The 24,295-nt window shown below is 57.8% G+C and overlaps 2 protein-coding genes across 3 annotated transcripts in view; one reads left to right on the top strand and one right to left on the bottom strand.

Annotated features, from left to right (window-relative positions):
* The first annotated feature begins 1,657 nt into the window (after positions 1-1,657).
* LOC117650559 (protein mesh) lies at positions 1,658-13,366 on the top strand. 2 transcript variants are annotated; one of them, XM_034394078.1, is made up of 20 exons: positions 1,658-2,254; positions 3,170-3,429; positions 3,941-4,147; positions 4,229-4,387; positions 5,013-5,150; positions 5,222-5,390; positions 5,983-6,240; positions 6,552-6,745; positions 7,263-7,408; positions 7,853-8,267; positions 8,453-8,600; positions 9,085-9,273; positions 9,502-9,639; positions 9,754-9,890; positions 9,965-10,100; positions 10,187-10,328; positions 10,408-10,559; positions 10,636-10,818; positions 12,865-13,018; positions 13,091-13,366. In XM_034394078.1, exons 1-20 carry the CDS (start codon positions 1,798-1,800, stop codon positions 13,173-13,175), a joined length of 3,867 nt encoding a protein of 1,288 aa, XP_034249969.1. In that variant the 5' UTR covers positions 1,658-1,797; the 3' UTR covers positions 13,176-13,366. The 2 variants fall into 2 exon arrangements, with proteins under 2 accessions (XP_034249969.1, XP_034249968.1); XM_034394077.1 differs by lacking the exons at positions 12,865-13,018; positions 13,091-13,366 and adding an exon at positions 11,456-12,576.
* Positions 13,367-15,513: 2,147 nt separating this feature from the next.
* Positions 15,514-24,295, bottom strand: part of LOC117650789 (dynein heavy chain 1, axonemal-like) — a 62,721-nt gene continuing 53,939 nt past the window's right edge. Inside the window, exons 54-64 of the mRNA XM_034394391.1 lie at positions 24,019-24,173; positions 23,672-23,927; positions 22,698-22,808; positions 20,849-21,028; positions 19,400-19,651; positions 18,720-18,872; positions 18,360-18,631; positions 17,798-18,024; positions 16,817-16,998; positions 16,341-16,470; positions 15,514-15,777 (exon numbers count right to left, since the gene is read on the bottom strand). Coding sequence (XP_034250282.1) covers positions 15,560-15,777; positions 16,341-16,470; positions 16,817-16,998; positions 17,798-18,024; positions 18,360-18,631; positions 18,720-18,872; positions 19,400-19,651; positions 20,849-21,028; positions 22,698-22,808; positions 23,672-23,927; positions 24,019-24,173 — 2,136 coding nt within the window. The 3' untranslated portion in view covers positions 15,514-15,559. The remainder of the gene's footprint in view (positions 15,778-16,340; positions 16,471-16,816; positions 16,999-17,797; positions 18,025-18,359; positions 18,632-18,719; positions 18,873-19,399; positions 19,652-20,848; positions 21,029-22,697; positions 22,809-23,671; positions 23,928-24,018; positions 24,174-24,295) is intronic.

The following is a 24,295-nucleotide window of genomic DNA, read 5'->3' as shown; positions in this document are numbered from 1 at the left end:
GCCATGCCTCGGTCCTCGAGCTCGAGGCGACAGACGCCACGGGGGGGAAAACAGCGGCCCGCGAATGTTGTGAGCGCGTATCGCCTTACTGGCTCGTCGGAATTTCATTCGCCATCCTTTCCCTACCGCGCCACCCACCCTGCTTCTGTTAGCTTTAACAATCAACAATTTCGCCTGGGGCGAGCGAAGGGGCGAAAGGGAACGAGCGCGTTCACGAATAAAGAGGTCCGCGCCGAGTCTCGATACTCTCCTACACTGGTAAACCAAAGGCATGAAAACTGTACGCCCTTGAGGCCATCACGGTCCTCCGCACGCACTTGAAGGGCGTCATGAGGTTATGACTTTGGAAGGCCAATAAACTTTTGCCTTGGAGTTCTAAATCAATTCACGCCCCTCTTAAGTGCACGAATCGAATCAGGCCGTGCCAAGGGCATATAAATCGTTTACGCCGTGCCGAGCCTCATTTTTTTCCGCTGTCGCTCTGCTTGATTTTCAAGTCTTTAATTTTGGCTACGTGTTTACTGTGCGATGACGGATAGGACTGGGGGGTTCACTTTGAGGGTTGAGGCCATCCCGGACCATCATCCTATAAAAGCACCCGTTGTTTACTTTGCCGGGCGCGGTCAGGGCTGCTGCGGTGGCCCGGCGGTGTGGCGGCAGGACCCGGGGGGGGGGGGGGCGCTCGAGCTTGCCAAGTTCCAAACGTCCCAAAGGCCAGCCAGGCCCAACACCGATAAGCCGCGATGAGAAAGGGCGGGGGTGACACGCCGTGACACGCCGTGGCTTCGGAGTATCCCCGGCGCGGTCGTACCCGTGATTCAGACCTCGGCGCGGCGGGGCGCGGCGGGAAGGCGGAGACAACGCACCGCGGAAGACCCAAATTAGAGATAGCAGCGTTGCACCTCGGCGCGGCGCGGCGCGGCGGCGGCGAACCGCAGGAATGGAATGCCTCATCCGATTACGACGCGCCCCATCGCCATTTTCCTCTCACGAGCGTATTTTCGTTGGAACACAATAGACTATTCTAGTCGTCGTCGACTAAAGAACAAGAAGAATCACAAAACCGGAAATGGCGCCGGCAACTTAACCTCACTCACCCGTCCGAGCACATCATTTAAGAAGTCTTTCGATTCGACACGCTTTTAAAATCAATTTAGCTTGTGTCAGATGCTTTTTGGCAAAGGAAAGAAATATATTTGTCCATATTACTCCCTTAAACCAGACTCACTTACCAACTCCCCATCTACTCTATTTCCGGTTTTGTGATTCTTCTTGTTCTTCAGTCAACGACGACTAGAATAGTCTATTCAGTTAGAAAGTTGAGTTAAAGCTCATTACCGCATGCGAGTGGCGTTTAGGATGGCGCAGCTCGCGTGGCCCGGCACGGGGCTGCGAGAACAAAGGCTGCGCCGCGCCGCCAGGGCAGCGCTGAAAACACGATCGGGTTACACACGCCGAGCGCGCCGAGCGCGCCCAGCGAAGCGCTGCCTGGGCGTGGCGTGGCCGGGCGTGGGTGCGGCCGGGCCGAGCTTGGCTGGTGAGGCGCTCGCTATCAGTACGCGGTGCTATCGCCACTATCTGCCCTTATCTCCGCGGTCTCGCCTGGACGGGGCGGCCCTGGACGGGGCGGCCCGGGACGGCACAGTGGTGCCGCCACGCACCGCACACGCCGAGGTGTCGCTCGCAGCGACAGGTGCACGCGCGCGACGAGCAACGAGGACCAGGAGTGCCACGACAGTGAAAGTGAACAGTGACTGCCAACCACCGAGTGCTGCTCGCGGTGATGCGTGTGTAGTGATGGACAGCAAGAGCATGACGGCGACCGCGTGGCGGACGCTGGCGGTGCTGGCGCTGCTGCTGGCGGCCGCCGGCGCCCTGGAGAACAAGGACTCGGAGGCGGCGGCCATGATGGTGCCCGCCGAGCCCGCGCAGGACAAGAAGCCGGCCAAGGTGGTGGCCAAGGTGGCGGCCACCAGGAACGACGAGCGCGAGCGCTTCCTGGGCGTGGTGCTGCCGGCCGGCGTGCAGGCCCAGGCCAAGGCCCAGGCCACCTCCAAGGCGCCCCTCGCGCAGCTGCGCTTCGGCCAGAGGGGCGGCCCGGGCCAGGGCGGCCAGGGGCGGCAGGGGCTCGGCGGCAAGCAGCGCGACCGAGAAGAACTGGACTACCGCTACTACTGGGGCAACGTGGGCGCCAGGGTGGAGGGCTACGACCCCGGCGCCGACTTGGGGCCGTCCTACGGGCAGGTGGACCTGGGTGAGTACCGTGGCTGAGGCCAGGCTGAGGCCCGCTTGGGGACCGGCCGCGCTCTCTCGAACGCACAAGCGAGCGGTGGAAAATGTATGAGTGGCGAGGAGCCGCGTCGCACAATGCCATTTCATTCAGTGCGGAGTGGCGATGAGCCGCGTCGCACAATGCCATTTCATTCAGTGCGCTGGCTCCTAGCATCGAGAGCTGGGAACAACGGCGATGGAAGTACTAGCCGAGTCGGGCCTCACGGCGGACCGTGCGATGACGTCACGGCTGCCCCGCCCCGTCGCAGCCGCGCCCAGCGCCGCCGTTATCAAACTTTTCAGTGACAGGACTTCCGTCCCGGGAATAGCTGGCGCGCCGCGCATCCTTGCACGTTGCGTCATGAGATGAAATTAACGCTCAAGTTGAGTTCCTTTCTTCTCGGTAATAGGAGTCTGTGTGCAATGCTCAGTTCTCATAATTCAAGAACAGTTTGACGAACCGTGTTTTCTGCCAGAGGGGTGAGGACTGTCACATCAAAACAAACACAAACTTCCATTTGTGTTTATTAGTCATGAAGTACAATCTAAACATCCGGCCCAACTACGACAACCGGTTGAGCTGCACCACCGCTACGGCCTCCCGAACTCGGGATGGAGAGCCACGGCACAGAACGAGCCTGCACTCTAAATGTCTTACGAATAAATTTCCCATAGTACGAAGGAAATGGCGCAAGCATAATACGAAGGTGGTTTTTCTTCGTATTACGAAGGTTTTTTCTTTGTATGTTACAATGAAAAAGCTAAAAAGATTCGTATTACGGAGGAATATTGCTTCGTATTATGCTTGCGCCGATTTCACTGTAACATACGAATAACATAGGTCAAATTTCATTGTAAGACATTTAGAGTGTGCTTGAATCCGGACTTGTGCTTGCAGACGAGCTGGCCAACGGGCGGTGCGGGCCGCCTTCCTACCGCAGCACGTCGCAGAACCCCCAGGGCGGCGTGGCCGGCTTCACCCTCACACCGGACCAGCTGCGCCAGATCCGCAGCAAGTTCATGTACTGGTACTTCGACAAGTGTGGCGACGACGGCGGCGGCGACTACCAGAAGGACATCCACTCGTCCATGCCGCAGCTGCACAAGAACCTCAACTTCCAGCTGCCCTTCTACGGCTTCCGTTTCAACTACACCAGGGTGCGTGTCGCGAAACTAAACTCATTCTATTCGCTCCGACCCGCGCTGCGGCGCGAGCTAGTTTCAGCCCAGGCGCGTACCCAAACATGCAAAAAGACGCAAAAAGGCCTTTTCGCGGTTTGGGCATACCAATCTTTTGTTTTCAGTGCGATCATAAAAGAGTAAAAGCAATGCGCCCCCTGACCCCCACCATGCGTGCTTGTTTATGGTCCAGCCACTGTTTTCCCATTACTTTACTGTTAATTGATTTTTCTTCCAGGCAAAAACGGCACTCTCATTCCAGGAACGTAACATCACGTTGAAACGAACGTGACACAACGCTCAAACGAACGTGACACAACGCTCAAACGAACGTGACATAACGCTCAAACGAACGTGACATTTTGTCACGTTCGTTTCAACGTGATGTCACGTTCCTGGAATGAGAGTGGAAGCCGGAGTTTTGTCCGCCGAAGCTGGCCTTCAGCGGCCCTGTTCGACCCTTGTCTAACAAGATCCTTCCATTCGACAGCTGTCCATGAACGGATACCTCGAGTTCTCCGACCCTCCGGAGCACTACACGTACCCGCTGTCGTTCCCGATCAAGGAGTGGCCGGCGCGCAACGACCCCAGCTTCATCGGCATCTTCTTCAGCAAGTGCCGCATCGGCTCCATCCGCGTGGAGGAGCTGGACCAGCGCATCCCCGGCGTGTACTTTCGCCTGGAGCGCGACCTACAGGTGCGGAACGAACCAGCAGCTCATGCATGCAAAGCAAATAGTCACTAGACAAACGGTCAACGTTACGCTTGTCTACCCCAGTTCCGCACGGACCAGTTCGGCGTCATGATGCGCGAGAGGCTCATGTGGGACGTCCGCGAGGGCATCGTGGGGGCCGACACGTTCGTGCCCAAGCACGCCGTCATCGCCACTTGGAAGAACATGTCCTTCGCCGGCGGCATCGACAACTCTTTGTACAAGGTACGTTAAGGGTCGCCGGGGCGTCGCCGCGGCGTGGGTGGCGGGGGAAGCATGTTTGCCGGAGGAAAACAGCGCGCGGAGCGGCGCGGAGCCCGTTCGACCGTGCCTGGCCGTGCCTAGCCTGGCCGTGCCACGCCGCGTCTTCGTCCACCGCCACAACGCAGCCCCCTGGCCCCGCATGCCATTTAATCGTCTCGCAGAGGTAGGGGGATCGAATGTAGGACCCTATCTCACTGTCCTTCGAAGTGTGGTACAGCCTACAGGTAATGTGTGGTAGGCGCAAAACTGTGGTTACCCAAATTTACCACACGTGGAAATGCGGTCAATACCCCTAAAAATCAGTGGTCAGCAAAGTACCACATAAAATTCACGGTGAATACCACAGCAAATATGTGGTCAGTCCTCCATACCTCATAAAAGGGTGGTCTTGACCACGCAATACATGAGGTAACGGTTAAATTATAGGATTGTACACCACTTATTTGAAGGGGTGTAATTCTTACCACATTTGTACGTGTGGTAGAATGCGGCAACCACACTTTTGGTCTCACCACAGCCAAATGTGGTAACTTCACCACACTTTCGATTTCAGTGCTGAGGTGACCATCCCCATTTCGTTTCGCAGACCAACACGTTCCAAATGGTGCTGGCCACGGACGAGGTGTACACGTACGCCATCTTCAACTACCTCAACATCCAGTGGACCACACACACCGAGGCCAGCGGCGACACCACCTCCGGCGAGGGGGGCACCCCTGCTTTCGTGAGTACAGTCTCAAGGGATGCTTTATGCATTAGAAGGTGAAGCGAAAATGAACGTCCTCGCCTTGCCAGGTGGGCTTCAACGCGGGCAACGGCACGCGGTCGTGGGAGTACAACCCCTACTCGCAGTTCACGACGGTGCGGGACTTGGCCAGCAGAGGCTGGGTCAACGGCTTCCCGGGTCGACACATCTTCCGGATAGACGAGAACATCCTCAATGGCAACTGTAACAAGGACATGGGTATGTGGAGACCGCACTGTAAAAAATTCCGTACTTTTGTACAGAAAAACATAGTACGGACGTACGGAGAAAGGTACAGAACGTTCCGTACTTGCTCCATATGAACCCATGTAAATGGGTACGGAAAAAAGAGTACGGAACGTTCCGTAGTTGGCAACTACGGACGGTCCAGGCAAATTACTGACCAGACATGTTCCGAACTTTTTCCGTACTTTTTTCTCACAGTGCGAAAGCGCACGAGAGTGAGGAAGATTGGGCGCAGAGTTTTGAGCTACAGCGGTCCTAAAACAGGACTCGAGTAAAATGCGTCATAGCCTTTGTCATCATGTGTGTCTGACGCGAGTCCCACTTGAGGGGGGGGGGTGCCAAAGCGCGCAAAGAATTACCTCCTTTTAACCTGGTGCAGCCACTGTGCGTTGGCTGGCACTACAACAGTATTAAATTTCAGCCAGCATCAGGCACGACGCCGGCAGGGACGTGCGGCGGGCTGGCCTACCCCGCCGCTGGCGGGCGCTCCACGTGCCAACGGTGCCACCAGCAGCGGGCTGCTAACTCTCTCTCACTCACTCCTCTCTCTCTCTCTGCTCGCCAGCCGGCGCCACCATGGCGCTCACGTTCGCCCCGGAGAGCGGCAACATGCTGGGCGGCACGGTGGTCAACATCACGGGTCCGTGCTTCGTGCCCGGCCAGAAGGTGCTGTGCCGCTTCGACGACGAGGACGTGGTGGGCACCGTGGTGGACACCAACCGCGCCATCTGCGTGCAGCCCAGGCTGTACGCCGACGGGTACGTGCGCTTCGAGATCTCCATCCCGGAAGCGCGCTTCAACTGGAAGGGCAAGTTCTTCGTCGGTAAGCACGCGCGACCGCCACCCGCATGCATCACTCGAGTAAATTTTGTCAGAATGTCAGAGACATGTCTGAAATCCTGATCAAAAATTCGCGCGCCTCTGAAAGCGGAAATTCTGATAACTTGCTCTGATATTGATATCCTGAGTTCTAGGGTATGTCAGAAGACGTTTTCAGCTTTCAGAGGTGCGCGAATTTTGATCACGTTTTCAGACAGGTTTCTGACACTCTGGCTACACGAGTGATGCTCGCTCGAAGCCCTGTCGACCTCGCGCGGTCGCGCCTCATCGCACTGCCCTTCCCTCCGTCCGCAGAGACGCCGGCCATGGCCACCGAGCGCATCACCTTCGAGACGCGCGCGGTGCACGAGCGCAGCCCGGCCGAGATCAAGTTCAGCTGGAACGCGTACAACTTGACGGCCAACACGGCGGCCGCCATCCGCATCTCGCTGTACGGCTACCGCGAGCCCACCATCCACCCCGAGCTCAAGCTCATCGACGTCCTCGAGGTGGGTGTCCAGGGCGCGGGGCAGTGCGGGGCTTCCACGCCAATCACGCTGACGGCGCTTGCACAATGCGAGGCGCCGCGCCACAGTGGCGCAACCAGGAGGGGGGGGGGGCTGCGCAGACGAACAGGCCGGCAGGCGTTGTACTGTCACGCACAGGCCACTCGTCGAGGGGCGCGGACGAACATGTCAGCGAGGCGCATCAGCTCTGGCAAAAAATAAAGTAAATGGTTTGGCTAGCCTGGCCACGTGGCAGGCATTTGAATGAGCCCGAGACAACGACAACACACCGCCAAGACGAGTCATAACAGGTTACGAACAAACGACAGACGACGAAAGACAAACGACGCAAAGAATGAGAAAAGATGAGACATGTTCTGGAACTATGACTCCGACACCTTGGAGGTGATTTTGTCGAGGCGGAGGCGGAGGCTATTTGCGAGATGAATAATTTTGCCCCACCCCCGCCACGCGTGGAGTGAGAGCGCGACTGACTGCGACGCTGTGCGACGCGTTGCAGGAGGGGGTGCAGAACACGGGCTCGTACAGCCTGTCCCCAGCGGCGTACCGGCAGCGCAACAACCTCAACATGACCAACATGCACTTCGGCTTCATCCAAATCAGCCTCGTCAACCCCACGCAGTACTCCGGCCTCTCCGTTTCCCCGTGAGTACGACATGCTGTGTGCCCGCGGGCCGCGAGGTCTAAGAGACGAACCAGGATGATAAAAAAACATAAATTATAATGAGACACTTAAACCACTGAAGCACTCGTGCAAATATGGCGAAGGATTCGACTGCATGGTAAGTTTGCGGAGAGTTTAGGTCGTAATGCGAACAAATTTGGTTTGCATTATAAACTCAATTCTTTGAAGCTCTAATGCAGAAAAATTCTATTAAATGTTTCAACTAGTTGTTTTGGAGCGAGCTGGGCGAAAGCGAAAGCATCCTCCTAAGAGTGAATGAAGTTGAGCAGAAGGTGCGCGGGCGTGCACGGGGCATTCGGCGCGTGGCTTCGGACTCGCGCGAAACTTTCCCTCGAGCAAAGTAACCGGCATGTGGGAGGCTGGCTCTGATGAGATCCGCTAATGGAGTTCGCCCCTGTCGGCAGCACACTGTGGAGCAAACCCATCCCGCTGGGCTGGTACTTCGGGCCGCAGTGGGAGCGGCTCTACGGCACGGCGTGGCCCGAGGAGCTGTGCAACAACTGGCTCATGGACGACCGCTACAAGAAGAACTTCGCCGCCGAGGTGGCGCAGTGCCCGTGCACGCTGGACCAGGCCCTGGCCGACAAGGGCCGCTTCCTGCCCGACTTCGACTGCGACCGCATCGCCAACCCCGAGTGCTTCTACCACAAGGGCGCGGTGCACTGCGTGCGCACGGGCTCGGCCAGCCAGCAGGGCGCGGGCCAGCAGTGCTGCTACGACAAGAACAACTACCTCATGATGTCGTACGACCAGATGTGGGGTTCCAGGCCGTACCGGTCGCACAACCTGGGTGTGCTGCCATGGAACGAGGCCAACAAGGTTAGTGGAGCACTCACCGAGCTAACCAAAGCAATCACAGGAAAGGAAAAAACGCCTGGCCATTTCGTGTCGACCCACCCCTCTATTTCCACACGTCGGGCGGGTGTGGGGCGGGCGGGGCGTGAGCGGCCCGAGCCCGCTGAATAATTCCCACTAATACCTCTGATCCCGCTGTCTCTTTGCAGGTGCCCACGCTCTCGCAGTGGTACAACGACATGATCCCATTCTACCACTGCTGCCTGTGGCAGGACGAGCAGGCCGTGGGCTGCGAGACTTTTCGCTTCGAGCGACGGCCCACGCAGGACTGCGTGTCCTACCAGCCGCCGGAAGTGGGTGGGTGGCGCCAATTCCGATTCAGATCCAATCACTAGTGGAAAGCCTCGCCAGGCCTCGCGCTGCCCCCGATTGCACCATTGTTCTGATCACTGAAAAGTCAAAGGACGGGAATCATTCCATTCTAGGGGAAAGAAACAAAGTCTCGCCATTCTTTGGCCAGGAACAAAAGTCTCACCATTTTATGGCGAGAAACAAAAGTCTCGCCATTTTTTGGCGAGAAACAAGTGTCTCGCCAAAATATGGCAATAATTAACCCCACTCTATTGGATACCGGGAAATATATTCCAGTCAATTAGTATTGCCAACTTTTGGCGAAACATTTGTCTCTCGCCAAAAAATGGTGAGACTTTTGTTTCTCACCAAAAAAATGGTGAGACTTTTGTTTCTCGCCACAGAATGGCGAGACATTTTTTGTCTCATAAAATTTTGGCCATCAGTCTCGCCATTCAACTTTCTGTGATTGCACCATTATTGTTTGCAGCCGCCGTGTTTGGTGACCCGCACGTGGTGACGTTCGACAACCTGCAGTACACGTTCAACGGCAAGGGCGAGTTCGTGCTGGTGCACGTCGACAACCAGAAGCAGAAGCTGGACGTGCAGGGCCGCTTCGAGCAGATGCCCAGCAACCTGTACGGCCCGGTGCGCGCCACGCAGCTCACCTCGCTGGCCGGTACGTCGTGCGCCACGTCGTCGTACGCCACGTCGCGCACGCGCGCGGCTCGTTAGCATGCTATGCATTTTCCATTATTCAGTTTCGCAGCCGCGCAGCCGCGCACATAATTGGCTTCGTCGAACCCGTGGCATAAATAAACACGCGAAACGAAATTGGGAATGCGCTGCCGCTGCTTCGGGGCGGGCAGGCCATTCCGGCAACACAATGACACTGCCACTTTTGCAGCCCAGGACAACTCCTCCACCATCATCGAGGTCCGCCTGCGGCCCCCGCAGGCACAGTGGCGATACCGCCTCGACGTCTTCGCCGACAAGAAGAGGGTCTTCTTCGACCGCCAGTCTCTCAGAGTTCAGCACTTCCAGGGTAAGGCCCGTCAGTCCGCAGGCTCAGCCCGTCAGGCTCAGGCAGCACGGGATGCAGACCGCTGACGGTCCAAGTCTCAGCGCCATGACACTTATGGGGAAATACTGGTTGCAGGTGTGACTGTGTACACGCCCCCGTACATCCTGAACCAGTCCGAGGTGCTCATGATGTTCGCCTCGGGCGTCGGCGTCGAGGTGGTGGAGAGCAACGGGTACATGTCGGGGCGGGTGTACTTGCCCTGGACCTACATCGTAAGTCGCCAACCAGAGTGACTGCGCGGTGTTTCTAGCCATTCCTTCGCTAAGCAACTCCTCGTGAATCGCAGAACCAAACGAAAGGCCTGTTCGGGAACTGGAGCTTCGACATGACGGACGACTTCGTGCTGCCGGACAACACGCTGGCCCCCGTCACCAACAACCTCAACAGCTTCGAGCGGGTCCACAGGGACTTCGCCTTAAAATGTGAGCCAGCTGCCGCCACGCCCGGCCACGCCGCTCGGACGGGTACTTGTACCAACTAAACTATAAGCGACGCTCTCCGCCAACAGGGATGCTGGAGGACAAGGATGATCCCAACAAGGGCGCGGCGCTTTTCTTGCGTGAGAACGGCCGGCTGTCTAGCTACTACGCCAACAGGTCCTTCGTGCCGGAGTTTCGGGCCACGCCAGAGGAGATCATCCCAGCCAACAGGTGAGTCCCCTACACCCTTTCCTGGAAACGAGTGGTAAGAGGGCGGAGAAGCAACCTCCTTTGCGTCTCGTATTCCCAGATCAAAGGACATCGAGATGGCGCACGCGCTCTGCGGTGACTCTTACCCTTGCATGTACGACTACTCCGTGACGCTCAACCGGGACGCCGCGTTCTACACGCTCAACTACCACGCCGCCGTCGTCAACCTCAAGACCATCCACCACAGAAGGAGTAAGCCGATAGTCCAAAGTGTTGCGAGGCAGAGAGAGTCCTTTCCTAGAAGCGGTAACATGGCGCACTTTTTCAGTCGTGTCCTGCGGCATCTTGGAGACGCCCCGCTTCGGGCGCAAGAGCACGTTCCTGTTCGTGCCCGGCACCAAGGTGGTCTTCGAGTGCAACCAGAACTTCGTGCTCGTCGGCGACCAGAGGCGGACCTGCCTGCCAGAGGGGCGCTGGGACATTCCGGACTACGGCTACACCGAGTGCTTGCGTAAGCTTTTCTTTTCTCAAATATTCATCTCCTCTCATGCAGCTATGATGGGAGTGGCCCGCCTGTGCAAACAGACCGGACGGAACCACAGAGAAAAGAGGGAAGAGGAAGTGTTCGGTCGGTGGCACACAGTGGGCTCACAGTGGGCACACAGTGGGTCAGAAGGCCTGTTTGCAAGGCCACACATTAGGGCAGGCTTTGAGCTCTGGTGTCCCCACGCACCAATTGCATCAAACACATGCTCCAATGGATTCCCAGTTCCGTTGGCACGCCATGTGTCAGAATCGAGTCTCTTTTTGTGAGGACTGTAGAGCTCAGGAAGCTGTGGTCTTGTGTGTGTTTTGTTCCGAGCCCTGCTTAGGGTCACGGAGCGGCGTGGGAGAAGAGTAATCTCTTTTAAGCCGTAAGCGCTCTTGAACGGAACAGGAAAACAAACGGGGGTCTCCTGCTCGCATTGCTTGGAAAACTAAGGCTCAAGTATCTTCTACTCGAGAGACGAGGAGGTAAAGAAGGGGAGTGGGACAAACTTCCTCAGTACAGTTTAAATTGTTGTTGCAACTCCGTCGTGATTTATTGAAAAGGCTGAGCGAGAGGCGAACAGTGTGCTCACCGGCGCTAACCCTGTTGCCCACTACAGGCATGGTGGAGTACGAGTCGCAGCAGTCCTGGGTCACGATAGGCGTCATCCTCATCGTCATGCTCCCCCTCCTTATCCCAATCCTGGTGGCCTACACGCGCTACGTGCGCACGCGGCGCAGCGAGGGGTCGGCGTCGTCCTGGAAGTTCGACGCCGGCTCGTTCCGGCGCTCGTTCAGGCCGCGCTCGGCCAAGACGCCGGCCGCCGCCACGCTGCTGGACAAGGGCAAGGCCTCGCCGACCGACTTCGACGCCGACTCGGGCTTCGGCGCCGGCCAGTACCGACGCGGCGTCGGCGTCGACAGTTCCCCCAGCGACCTGGGCGTCGCGGCCGCACCCCCACTGCTGGGGGCGTCGGCCACCCCGTCGGCCACCCCGTCCCCCACGGACTCGGTTCGCCCCCAGAAACTGCCGACCAAGTACGATGGCGTTTACCACACCAACGAGCCCCTGCCCGGAAAGCCAAACATAGAGTTCGAGGACAAGGCGTGGGACTTGGACGAGTCGGTGCTGGAGTCACCGCCATCCTCGCCCACCAACCCCAGCGACAAGAGTGGCAGCGTGCAGACGGACATCTTCTAGCAGACTTACTAGCTACACTCCCAGTAACCTACTGAGCTTTCTCTTCTTACGAACAATTATCATGACTGCGCAGCAAAGGTAGTCACCTACGGTGAAAGGTGCTCAGTAACTCATGGCCAATTTCTTCATATTACGAACAAATTTCTCTGTATTATGACAGATTTGTGTCGTAAAGTGCTGAGAATCAGCTCAGTATTATGACTGCACGGCATTTCTCAGTGGGAAATTGGGAGTGTAGGGCGTTATATTCCAACAGAACTGAGTTCATTCATTAGTGCCGTGTCATTTCCATTTTGATATTCTGAATTGAAAGTGTCATTTTCTATGAGGTTTCATCATCATTCATCCTTCGTCTAAGAAAATAGAAACGTTAAACCATTCATCGAGTTGTACTATACGTAGTGGATCTTGACGCAGCTTACGCTCACGTCAGCGAACCAGCATTGCTGACGTTTGCGATGGACCTCAACCATGACATAGCGTCCACCGTGTAAATATGTTCTTGTTTTCTTTATTTTTAAATAAAAAGGGAAAAGTCTTCCTTTGTCTTTTTCATAATGATGGAAAAATTTCTATTCCGAATCTAATGATGACTACTAGGCTGGCTAGGGGCTCGTTGCACTTGGTGTTTCAAAAGGGACAATGTACCAAACTCATTTCAGTTTTTTTCTGATACCATCATTGGTGGAATGGAAATTTTTCCAGACTTATCCCTTCCCACCCAACGCCACTGCCTCTACTACACACGAAACACCAACCCCTGGAAGAGTTTCCATTCCACAGCAGGCAGGTCGCTGCAGCCACCACAAAACATTTTTTCCACCGCAGGTTCCCAGGAGTACTCGTCTAAAAACGTGGGCGTCACCTTCGGCATCGTGCTGGGCATCATCGGCCCCATCCTGGGCATCCTGGCCTTCATCGCCTACAAGCTGTTCGACAACAACAAGAAGCGGAGAGCGCGCGGCGAGTACTCTCCCCCCAGGTGCGCACCACGAGCAACCAGTGCCGTGTCCTTGTCTCTGTAGTGTCGGCTCTAACCCGCAAACTTGCGCAGCCAGCAGAAAATGATGTCCCGGCCGCAGCCCGTGCGCACGCCCGTCCCGTCCGCCGAGAACCTCCACGACCCCGACGACGAGTAGGGTCCGACAGACGCCACCGCCAAGCCGGACCCTCCAACCTCCGAGCGCTGGAATGACCGCCACTCCCAGCAAACCATTTTATTGACCACAGTTTACACTATTTGTGTTCACACCTTTTTTAAAACTTTTTTTTTAGATGTACATATTTATGACAATTTTTTAATATAAAATAGATTTGAAATGAGATGGCACCTGCTGGATTTCGTTACTTGGTCGTCTTTTGTTGGAGTTTCATTAAGAAGAAAGTCGATACAGTTGCTGTGCGCTAAAGACTAGGAAGGTCAGGGGGTGGGGGGTTGGCCTTTGCGTCCCTCGGCTCAGGCGAGGACATCCTCTAGAGACGGCATTTTCCGATCTCTTAAGGGGGGACACCACTCCAAAATGATAAAAAATCGCAACTTTTTTTTTATTAGTTTATACTATAGACCAGGGGTCTCAGAGTGGCGGCCCGCGGGCCGGATCCGGCCCCGGCTGCTCGGTGCCCGGCCCCGGGTGGGCCGGTGCCGAACGATGTTCGGCGTTCGCCGAGCGACGCCCTGGGCCGGCGTCGGTGGCTGGCTCGTCGCCGCTCGTCTCGCTGCTGTCAAGCGTGTCAACCGACGGGCAGTGTGTCTATCTCTCTCGCACTCACACAGTCATATGGGTGAGGGACAAGGAAAGACAGTGTTCCGTGTCGGGGAGTCCGCTCAGCCGGCTGCGGACTGCCGCTGGCCGGCCGGCTCGAGCTTCACACCTCCCTAGCCGACGCGACGCGCTCCGATCTTCTGTCTCTCTCTTTTTCCTAGTCCGGCCCCGGGTTTGCCGCCAGTCTGAGACCCCTGCTATAGACCATTCTTTTCTGCGTCGAATGGCAAAAACCGCATTCCAAAATTCAAAAAATTGAAGTTTTGGGAGGTTATGGGCCGCAAACATGCAAAGGGGAAAAGCCCAGTTTCCCCAACTTGATCGCGTTTTTCTCGGAACATGAAATTGCAAACGGTTGCAGGCCTCTAGGGCGCAGTTTTTGAGCTACAGCGGGGAGATTTAGCATGGAAGCTCCTACGACATGCCGCTATGGTGGGTAGCAAAATAATTTGCATTGGTCAATTTTTATTATTTTTTTAACGTTCAAAATTAAACAATTTTGACCCAAAAAATTAAACAATATTTTTTGGTATGTAACAAATACAACTTTAAATGATTTTTTAAATGTGATTGAGGTACCCACCATAGCCAGACATCTCAGGAAGGCTGTCACAAAATTTCGATGTTCTAGGTCAAACCGTTTGGCGTCCAGCGCTGCAACCGTGCGAAATGGTCTAACCTAACACTCAAAAATGTGTTTTCAACGAAAGCGCTGTACTGCCCTGGCGGATTGACTTAGTGTTGTTTTGTACTTTATCTGTTAAAATGTGAACAATTTTTCTCTTTCCGTTTGGTTTTTACGACGATTTTACAAAAGCACTGTTTTTGGAGTGATGTCCCCCCTTAAACCAGCCTCCGACAAGCAAGCTTCCTCTCTCTCCTTTGTTGTGAATGGAAAAAAGCGATCTTGCGATGGACCGGCCGGGGAGGCCGGGCACAGAGGGGGCAGGGAGGGAGGGGGAGGCTGTGAGGAGTGGGGGCGAGGTGGGCCAGGGCGACGACGACCGACGAACCACCCTCGGATTCACTTCGGTGTAGTGGACAGTGGACACTTGGTTCTGGGCTCCAAGGCGCTGGCTGCAGGCGACGTTGCCAGATACAAGTTCTGTTTACCTCGAAACCTTCAACACGAGAGCAACAGCGACCGTCTCGCATCTATTTAAAAGTAATTTTATTGTGTAAATCTATCTTCCCCGTTTTAGCCGTAAACAGATGCTGAGGCGCATCCCACTGCCACGGCAGACGCAAACAACTCTGGGATTATCCTTCGCGGAAGCGCCGCAATACCGTAGGCTGCCGGGGGCCACTGGAGACCCACGAATATAGGCTTCTCGACCCAAGGCCACCCCCGCCCCCGCCACCACGCCGTGACCCAAAAAAAAAATTTCCGCGACCCAAAATGGGGTCGAGACCCCAAGGTTGGGAACCGCTGTCTTAGAATAAGACCAAATGGGAGAATTTTTTGGACGAATGGAAAACTTGGGTGAAGACAAGCAGACGACGACCCAGCAGACGACGCGCCGCCCTGCACCGCCCTGCACCAATCGTCACGAAACGTCCACTGTCCACTAAGGCCAAATGCGATATAGGGCACGACCATGCAGTTCCCTCTGAGCGCGCTAAATGGATGGATGGATGGATGGATGGATGGATGGATGGATGGATGGATGGGGATGGGATGGGATGGGATAAGTGGGATCGGATGCAGAGCTAGAAGCGGTAGCAAGACCGCTTAAAAAAAGGGGCCAGGGAAAAAGTATTTAATAGTCCAGCGCGCAGAACAGGGCGACGCCCCTGCCCACCCAGTGGCCCTGCGGCCGCTTGCTGGCCAGCTCCACGGCCAGGACGTAGTTGGTGGAGTGGCCCGTGGTGGACAGCGTGCCCGCGCGCTGCAGCGTCTTGTACACGGGGCACACGTACAGCCCCGCCGCAGCCTCCTTGTGGTGCGGCTCGGGCAGCAGCAGCATGGGCGGCATGTCTGGGGAGGGGAGGGGGGGACTTGGTGACTAAATCCGCTCGCATAAAGGAACACGCTTGAGTGGAGCCTGGCGTCCGCCTCCCGGAACAGAGGCGGAGGGGCTGAGGCAGCTCGCGCCTGCAGGCCTCCCTCGTGTCGGGGTCGGACCGCGTCACGAGCGCGCGCCGTAGATTAATTCAATTGCCCGGCCCGAGGCGTCGCGACACAAGAAAGTTATTAGTCGAAAGTCTCTTAAAGTCTCATCAGTAGCGGAGGCCAGGCGCGGATCCAAGGGGGGGAGGGGGAGGGGGGAGCCGCCTGGAAGGTAGGCAAAAAGTCGTACATTACCCCTGTAGGTAGGTAACTTTCGCGACATCCCCCCCCCCCCCCCCCCCCCCGGAACCCGTCTCTGGATCCGCCGTTGGCGGAGGCCACGGCAGAGTGCCTTCCAGTCACAAACCTACATTGTCACGGCACACTTCTTGTTTTTTGAGAGACCTGCTCTTTGTATACAAAGGGGTGCCGTCAAGCCCTCTGGGGGCGTCGCTGCAGGCGAAGAGGGGGCCCCGTTACCCTCGGCGTACCTGTGTACAGCTCCTTGGGGAGGGACTCGGCGACGACCGCCTCGGAGGGGTGCCAGCGCGCCCCCTCCATGAACAGCCCGTATATCACGCAGCCCTCCTGGGGGCGTGCCGAGGGCCGGTCAGCCAGCACCTGCGTCACCGAGACGAGGCATGCCAGGGCCGCCAGGGCGCAGGGCACAGGGCACAGTGGGCCAGAAGCCGGTGGAGGCGGCCAAAACTCTAGACGCGTTTTGAGCTCCAGAGTCGCTAAATGGGACTCGAACCGAACGTGTGACCCCACCAATGGATTCCTCGTTCGGAGAGCTATCCATTGGTGGGGTCACATGTTCGGTTCGAGTCCCATTTAGCGACTCTGGAGCTCAAAACGCGTCTAGAGTTTTGGCCGCCCCCACCGGCTTCTGGCCCACTGTGCAGGGGTCAGCGGCCGGCCACGGGCAAGCCATAGCGCCGCCGCGGCAAACACGAGGTGCACTCACTCGGAAGGCGAAGCCGATGGTGTCGATGGAGACGACGTGCTTCCGGGCGTAGTTCTGCAGCGTGCCGGTGAGGAAGGCCTGCGGGAAGTAGAAGCCCGAGATCCAGAAGGCGGCCGGGATGCCGCGCTCCGCCCACGTCGCCAGGAAAGCCAACCTCGCCCGCAAGTCGGACACCCACGCGCCTGAGTGTGCGAGAGAGTTCGTGAGAGTGGGGCGGAGTACAGTGGGCCAGAAGACCGGTGGAGGCGGACAAAACTCTAGACGCGTTTTGAGCTCCAGAGTCTCTAAATGGGACTCAGACCGAACGTGTGACCCCACCATACCAATGGATTGCTCTCCGAACGAGGAATCCATTGGTGGGGTTACACGTTCGGTTCGAGTCCTGTTTAGCTACTCTGGAGCTCAAAACGTGTCTAGAGTTTTGTCCGCCTCCACCGGTCTTCTGGCAAATCCACTGTGCGGAGGAGACGCACACCAGATGGTCTGGCCACGCAGCGCTGCCTCGTACCGCACATGCACTGACAGCGTATTAATATTGATGAGGTTCCATTGAAAGCCAATTCCAAACAGACTGCTTAAAAAGCAATCACACGAAAAAAAAAATTGTTGTGGCAACGAAAATGTATGTCGGTTGTGGGATAGCAAAAAAAAAAGTTGTTAGGCGTACTATTAATTGGTTGTCAGAACGAGAAACAATTCGTGAGGAATACGACCATTTGACTTTTTTCCGAGGGGTGAATCACAAGTGTACTCATGTGTACAAATAAGCCCGTACTCAGTGTACTCACAAGTTTAAAAGGGTCATTCACCCCTCGCTTTTTTCATTTATATTTGTCCTCCTGACGATGTTGTTCAACAAATTGACAGTACGCCTAACAACTTTTTTTAGCTGTCCCAAAATCAACATACATATTCGTTGCCACGACAAATCCTGTTTTAACGTGCACAGCAACTTGGAGTGGGCCAGCCTGGCCGCCTCACCCAGCGGCTTGAGTGACGGGTAGGCCTTGGCGGCCCACAGCTGCGGCACGGCGTTGGCGGCGAGCGAGTCGGCCACGGCCTCCAGCGCGGCCGACATGACGACCAGGCCCTGCACGGCGCGCACCAGGTCCTGCAGGGACTGCGTCACCGTGGCCAGCAGCTTGTTGTAGCGCAGAACCTCCTGCACCAGCACCGTGTTGAAGGACTCCTCGTAGGAGACGGGGTACCTGTCGGCGTCAGAGACCGTTGGGTGGCGAAGCGGCAAGTCAATTTAATTTCAACCCGAAGGCGCTGCGCGAGCGCCAACGTTCCATCATGCTCCCTCCTCGGGGAGGTGAGTTATTGGATCTCGGAGGTCCTTGTAAGTAAGCATGGCAGGAAACGACGCAATTCGCAACATTTGAAAACAAATGCCTTGAAGCGAATTCCTTTCAAAATGAGAAGCACAGCCTCATTCCACTCATTTCTATGGCGCTTCCTCGGCTTTCTGCGCACAGTTGCGACCGTGAGCGACCAAGGGCTTAGATCGTGTCCAAGGGCGCGTGGGGCAGAGGTTGCCTACTTATTCATGATGGCGTTCACGTCGAGGGGCGGCGGGATCTGACGCAGCAGCGCCGTGGCCGTCTCCATGCTGGCCTGCTCTGCCGACGGCCCGCCGCCACCGCCGCCGGCACGCGGCTGCAGCGACACGAGCGCCGCCAGCCCCGAGTAGGCCGTGTTCTGCGCGCACGAGATGTCCGCGTTGGGGTGCAGGCCGAACAGCTGGGGTCGGTCGTTGATGGGCAGCGTCCGCAGGTACGTCAGGTAGTCCGGCATGAGCGTCGCGTCGGGCAGCTGCAACCCAGTGCATGTCAGGCCGGTGAGCAGCTCGGTGAGCAGCGCAGCGCGGCGGGCCAAGCCGAGCCCGAGAGAGGGGGCCGACCTGCTTGTAGATGCCTGCGTCGTCGAACTTGTGGTCGGCCTGAACCACGGCGTGGTCGTAGTGCTGCGAGAGCAGGTGGGCGATGGTGCGCCGGTCCCAGTCATCCGTCACGCGGCCGCCGTAGTTGATCTGGCCGGCAGTGTAGCGCATCACCTGTCCGCAAACGACAACAGTTAAAAAAACCAACGAAAGCCTGCCCTGTCCTCGCGCCGCGCTTTTTCCTCCACGTCGACAGCGGCGCCCCTGACTGGCAAACCAAACGAAAGCTGAAAGCCGAACGCCGTCGGCGCTGACGCAGCTGGCGCATCAACGCGTGTTTGTATGTCATCAAGACTCGGCAAACATCAAGTCCGTCACGTCGCCGAAGGACGTCGCCACCTCCCTCGCCACGCGACTAGTTCCCACGGCCCCCGCGGCCTCGGCGAGAACCTCGGCGAGAACCTCGGCGAGAACCTCGTCGAGAACCTCGTCGAGAACCTCGGCGAGGACCTCGGCGAGAACCTCGGAGAGAACCTCGGCGAGAACCCCAGCGAGGACCTCGACGAGAACCTCGGCGAGAACCTCGGCGAGAACCTCGGCGAGGACCTCGGCGAGAACCTCGGCGAGAACCTCGGCGAGGACCTCGGCGAGGACCTCGGCGAGAACCTCGGCGAGAACCTCGGCGAGGACCGAAACGCCACCTTGACGGGCACGTCGTGGTACTCCATGAGGAACATGTGCAGCTGCGACAGGCAGATGCGCAGGTCGCCCTCGGTGAACTCGTAGGGGATGTTGAAGCCCAGCGCGCCGAACTTGCGGCGCTCCAGGACCACGGCGTGGAACAGCGTGAGCGAGAGCGCCAGGCGCCGGAACGGCAGCGCCTTGGAGTGCTGCGAGTTGAACAGGTCCTCGTAGGCGGGGATCTGGCTGAGGAAGGCCCGCAGCAGGTTGGCCTGCAACATGCAACAGCAAGCTCGCCGTCGCCCCACGCACCAAGCGCGCACCAGCGCGGCCGGCCGGCCTAGCCGAGGCCGAGCGCCCGCAAAGCCGGGGGTAGGCCGGCCCGCCACACGCGCGCGCTCGGCGGGCCGGCCCAACCACGCGTTCGCAGGCGCTAAGCCCGAGGCGAGGAACGTGAAATGAGAGCCCGGGTAGAAGGATTTCTTATGCCGCCTGCCTGTCACACGGCATGGGGACATTGTTCCTGCTCGGAACGCAAACAGCAGCGACATCACTGGTAAAACAAAGGCATAAAAATTACGCCCTTTAGGGCATAAATACTCTTTTACGCCCTTCCCGAGGGCATGAATCGTTTTATGCCCTTGGGAAAGGCGTAAATGGTATAGGAATTTCAAGCAAAATTTTAATGCCCTTTCCCAAAGGCATTAACGATTTATGCCCTTAAAGGGCGTAAATCGTTCACGCCCTTAAAGGGCATAATTTTAATGCATGCCCTTCACGGCTGCCTTTGATGCCAGGGCCCAGGCCAAGGGGTGAGCCACTGTAAAATTTTGTGTACAATTATTGGGCGAATGTGCAAGAATGTGCAAGATTTCTGGCGTTTTTGCCACACATGTTGCCTACCTACAGGCGTGTTTGCCACCTCAATGTGGAATGTGGTCAAATTTTGTACACTGAACGTGGGAAGCTGTTCCCCCTCGGAGGAGGCCGGGTTTGCCGCAGGCAGAGCAAGCTGCACACACGTCGTAGTCAGCAGACTACTGACCGCGCAAACTGACGCCATCGCTCTGTTCCCCTCGCACTTAATGTGCACTCTTAAAAGCCTACGAAGCATTTGCTTCATGACTACGAAGAAAATGAAGGCGTTGTAGAATTGCTTTATATCATGAAGAAATGCTTCGTATTACGAAGGATTTTGCTTCATAATGCGAAGCATTTCTTCGTAAATTTTACAATGCGACATTGTAAAGTGCATTGTCAATGCCTTCATTTTTTTCGTATTACGAAGCGATTCTTCATAGAGTATTTACTGTGTATACTAACTACGTATGATTAGTGCAATGATGCTCCGACGCCGCCAGCGCCGGCAGTTCCACGAAGGAAGCCGGGAAAGGCGGTTCCGAGAAGACCCCGTTCCGGGCTAGAAACTCGTCAAAGCTTGCGGCTAATCAAACACCGAGAACACCCACCTTGACGCCGCGCGGAGGCTCCACAGTCATCTTCGAGGAGGCCTGCAGGATGGCGACGGGGAAGGAGGGACTCGGCGTGGACGTGAGCCACAGGCGGAAGTCCCGGTGCACGCCGTCCTCCGTGACGCCCTCCAGGAGCTGCTCCAGCCGCGGCATCCAGCTCGGCGCCAGGTGGCAGTTCTGCAAACACGTGATTCCCGTCAGTCAATTCATCTTTCTTGGACTTCTTTCCTCCTTCACAATTCTAAGATCATAATGGTTTCACGCTCTATTGCTTCTCTATACCTTTAACACCGTCGACGAAAAAAAAAATGCAATTGAAAGTCACGCAAAAGAATACCGAAAAGAAAATTGAATGGAAGCGCCTCTCTCCTACTTTGCATCTTCCCCAGGGCCAGCCCCCCCAGCCCCCCCGGGGGGCCGCTCGCAGCCGGGGTCCGGATTTTTACCATTTTTGGCCACGCGTTCCCTTCCGCCCAAATTTTTTTCCCATGACGGTCCCCGGACCGGATGAGTGCTTCAAGTTTTGTTCCGTTCCGGGGGGCCGAACATGTTCCGGGGAAACGGCCGGGGCCAGCTGCGGGAAAGGGAAAGTGCGCAAAAAGGGGGGGGGCCTCTTGAACCCAAATTTTTCCGCTCCCAGGGGAAAAATGGAAGCTGCACAGCTTCGAAGGTTTTCGGAAAGGCCGGCTGTGGTCGGGAAAAATCTTTTAAAGGAATTTTCCCCCTTCCCAGCACGCTAGATGGCGCTAAAGGGCGTTTCCCCTGCGTTCCCTCGGGTTAGGGTTTTTTGACTTTTTTGATTAGTCCCGGGGCGGTTTTTGCCCAATGGCCGGCTTTTCCCGCCCCCTCCGCCGGGCGCTTCGAAGTGACCCCTAGGAGGGAAAATACGGGAGACTCGAACATTCAGGTGAGCGGGGGTGCGTGACCCAGGGGCAAAACCCTTCTGCCAGCCCTTTCCAAACCCAGCAATTTAGAACTAAAATATTTCATTCCCTCAGACGAACACGAAGGGTCGGACGTACGTGTCTGTTTGTGACGATGGACCTATTTCCAGGTCCGTACGGAACGGATCCGATTTGGAAACTCAGTGGCCTTTCCCGAGCGACGGCCCCGATTGGAAAAAGGGAACCCCTCCACCCCGGACCTTGGAAACCTTTCCCCCAGTCGGGAAACCCTTTCCCGGAAAAAAAAACCCCTTCTTTTTCCGGACCCCGGAAAGGAAATGGAACCCCCGGGTTCCCAAGCAACTCTGCCCACCGGGCCCTGCTCGCAGCCCTGCCGTGCCTGCGATAGAATCGGCGCCGGGGAGCGGCAGAGCGCTGCCTCCTGGGGGGGTCCTGGGCCCACCCTTCGTCCGCCCGCACCTGGAACACCTGCTGGGGTTGCGCCGTTTGGCATAACCCCGCGGCGTGGGGCGCTTCTTGTTCTGCTATCCACGTTCCGCGACGCGGGCGGACGCGGGCTGGCGAATTTATGAGGTGGAAAACCGGTCCGGCGACAGCGCGGACGGGGCGGAAGGGGCGGGTGGCGCGGGCCTTCCTGGGGGCAGCGGGGCCGCCGGACGGACCGCACGGCCAGAACGGTCGGCCAGAACGGACGGCCAGCCCCCGGCCAGTAAAGAAGGCCGGCCGCCGCGCAATACTTTAGCGTGCGCCGCCAAGTGCGACGGCCCGACGGGGCATCATTATTTCGGGATAAACGGCCGGGGCGCCGGGGCAGGCGTCGGACCCACCATGGACCCACGGACAGAAGGAGAAAAAGAAGAAGGTAGAAAGGCTACGCTTGAGTCGTCGAAACTTGTTTCCCGCCTCGGGGTCAAAAATTGGGTTGAGCTTCCATCGCAAACCTGGAAGAAGACCCAGGAGCCGTCCTCCATGGCCTGCAGCAGCATCGCCTCGGCCCGCGGGCCCTGGCCCTGGCCCAGCGAGATGACGCCCAGCCGCTTGGCCATGCGCATCTGCAACACGGCCGTGACGGCCCGCCATCACTGTTAGAAGGGGACGTCGGTCAAGGGCTTGCGCTTCGAATCGAGTCAGGTGAAACGTTGCCGGCCGTCCCACCAGTCCTCGTCCGGACACAGGTCCCAGCGGTCAGAGTCCAGAATTTTGTGCCTAACACAATCCCCGGCTCTGTGCATATTATGTTACCGTCACGCCTCGACATGCTTACCTCCACGACATCCGGCACAAATTACATTGGAGCGATGTGGCTTCTTAGCCCGGCCGCAAGGGCAGGAGGGGGAGAGGGAGGCGGCGCGCAGAGCGGCGCGGAGCCCACCCACGACATGCTTTACAAAGGGCCCCCGCGCCCCCGCAGCGCGCCTCCTAATGGGAAAGCCACGGGGCGCACCAAGGAAACCACCGGCTTGGCTCGCATTTCGGGGCGGGAGGGCCGGCACACACATGCCGTCCAAATGGCCGTCCCACTTGGCAACGGCAGGCACCGGGGTGGTCCAGGGTGGGCCAGGGTGGGCCAGGGTGGGCCAGGGTGGGCCAGGGTGGGCCAGGGTGGGCCAGGGTGGGCCAGGGCGCACCCCTCCCACTCCCTTTCCCCGCGGGTGGCGCCGCCCCGCCGCCCACAAACATTCACCCTCGCCGGCCGGGCGGCGGACTCGCGTGTTTTTTGGCGGACTAAGTGGTGTCAGCCGACGCGAGCAAGGGGTGGGGCGGGGGGCAGCGTCCCTGCTCCGTCCGGCTAGTTGGGCTGCCGCCAGCTCCCGGACCGCGGCGGGGCGGCCGCGGGGGCGGCTGAGATATGGGGGTGGCCAGGCCATGGGGCCAGGCCATGCCCCGGGCCGGCGAGCGGGCGCGCGGCACTGACCTTGTCCGCAAAGACGAACAGCTCCTGCGCCGGGTCCGTCCCCGCCGACAGCACGAACACCAGCGGGATGGTGGGGGAGGCGTCCTTGAACATGGTGGCCACGTCGGCGGCCTGCGGCTCCACGAAGCGCGCGCCCAGCTGGCGAGTCAGCCAGCCCTGCAGCCCCTCGGTGAGCTTGTCGGGGCGCAGCGCGCGCAGCAGCAGCAGCCGCTGGAAGCCGTCGAGGCGGGACTGCCAGGGTTCGGGCAGCGGCTCGCTGGGGAGGGCAAAGAGGGCGAGGCCGTGGTGCCGATCCGCGGGACACTGAACGTGCACGCCAGCACCGCGTCCACCGCGGTCGCGCTCACCCATGGGGGCGCTCCGAGTCGAAGATGGTCTTGTATTGAGCGATGCCTTGAGGGAAGCTCTGGGCAAACTCCCTGAGCCGGTCCAGCTTCCTCATGGCCAGTAGCTCGCTCCAGGCCCGCGGGGAGAGCCACGCCGGCGCCGGGTTCGGCTCCATCTGTCAAGACACCGAGAAGGTACAGTCTCTCCATGGTCTCTCGGACCCATCTGTGCTGCCCAGGTCGTAATACACTGCTAATCCAGGGCCTCAGGGGCGCAGGTGGAGCTGCGGCTAAGTGG

This window comes from Thrips palmi, unplaced genomic scaffold (genome assembly GCF_012932325.1).
Source record: "Thrips palmi isolate BJ-2018 unplaced genomic scaffold, TpBJ-2018v1 HiC_scaffold_5, whole genome shotgun sequence".
Classification (NCBI taxonomy): domain Eukaryota; kingdom Metazoa; phylum Arthropoda; class Insecta; order Thysanoptera; family Thripidae; genus Thrips; species Thrips palmi.
The sequence above is the reverse complement of the archived record's forward strand: the minus strand, read 5'-3'. Positions and strand labels throughout refer to the sequence as shown.

Coding starts and splice junctions, on each gene's coding strand:
- LOC117650559 (XM_034394077.1), top strand. CDS start 1,798: ATGGACAGCAAGAGCATGACGGCGACCGCGTGGCGGACGCTGGCGGTG. Junction 7,409..7,852: donor TCCGGCCTCTCCGTTTCCCC/GTGAGTACGACA, acceptor CCCTGTCGGCAG/CACACTGTGGAGCAAACCCA. Junction 10,329..10,407: donor GAGATCATCCCAGCCAACAG/GTGAGTCCCCTA, acceptor TCGTATTCCCAG/ATCAAAGGACATCGAGATGG.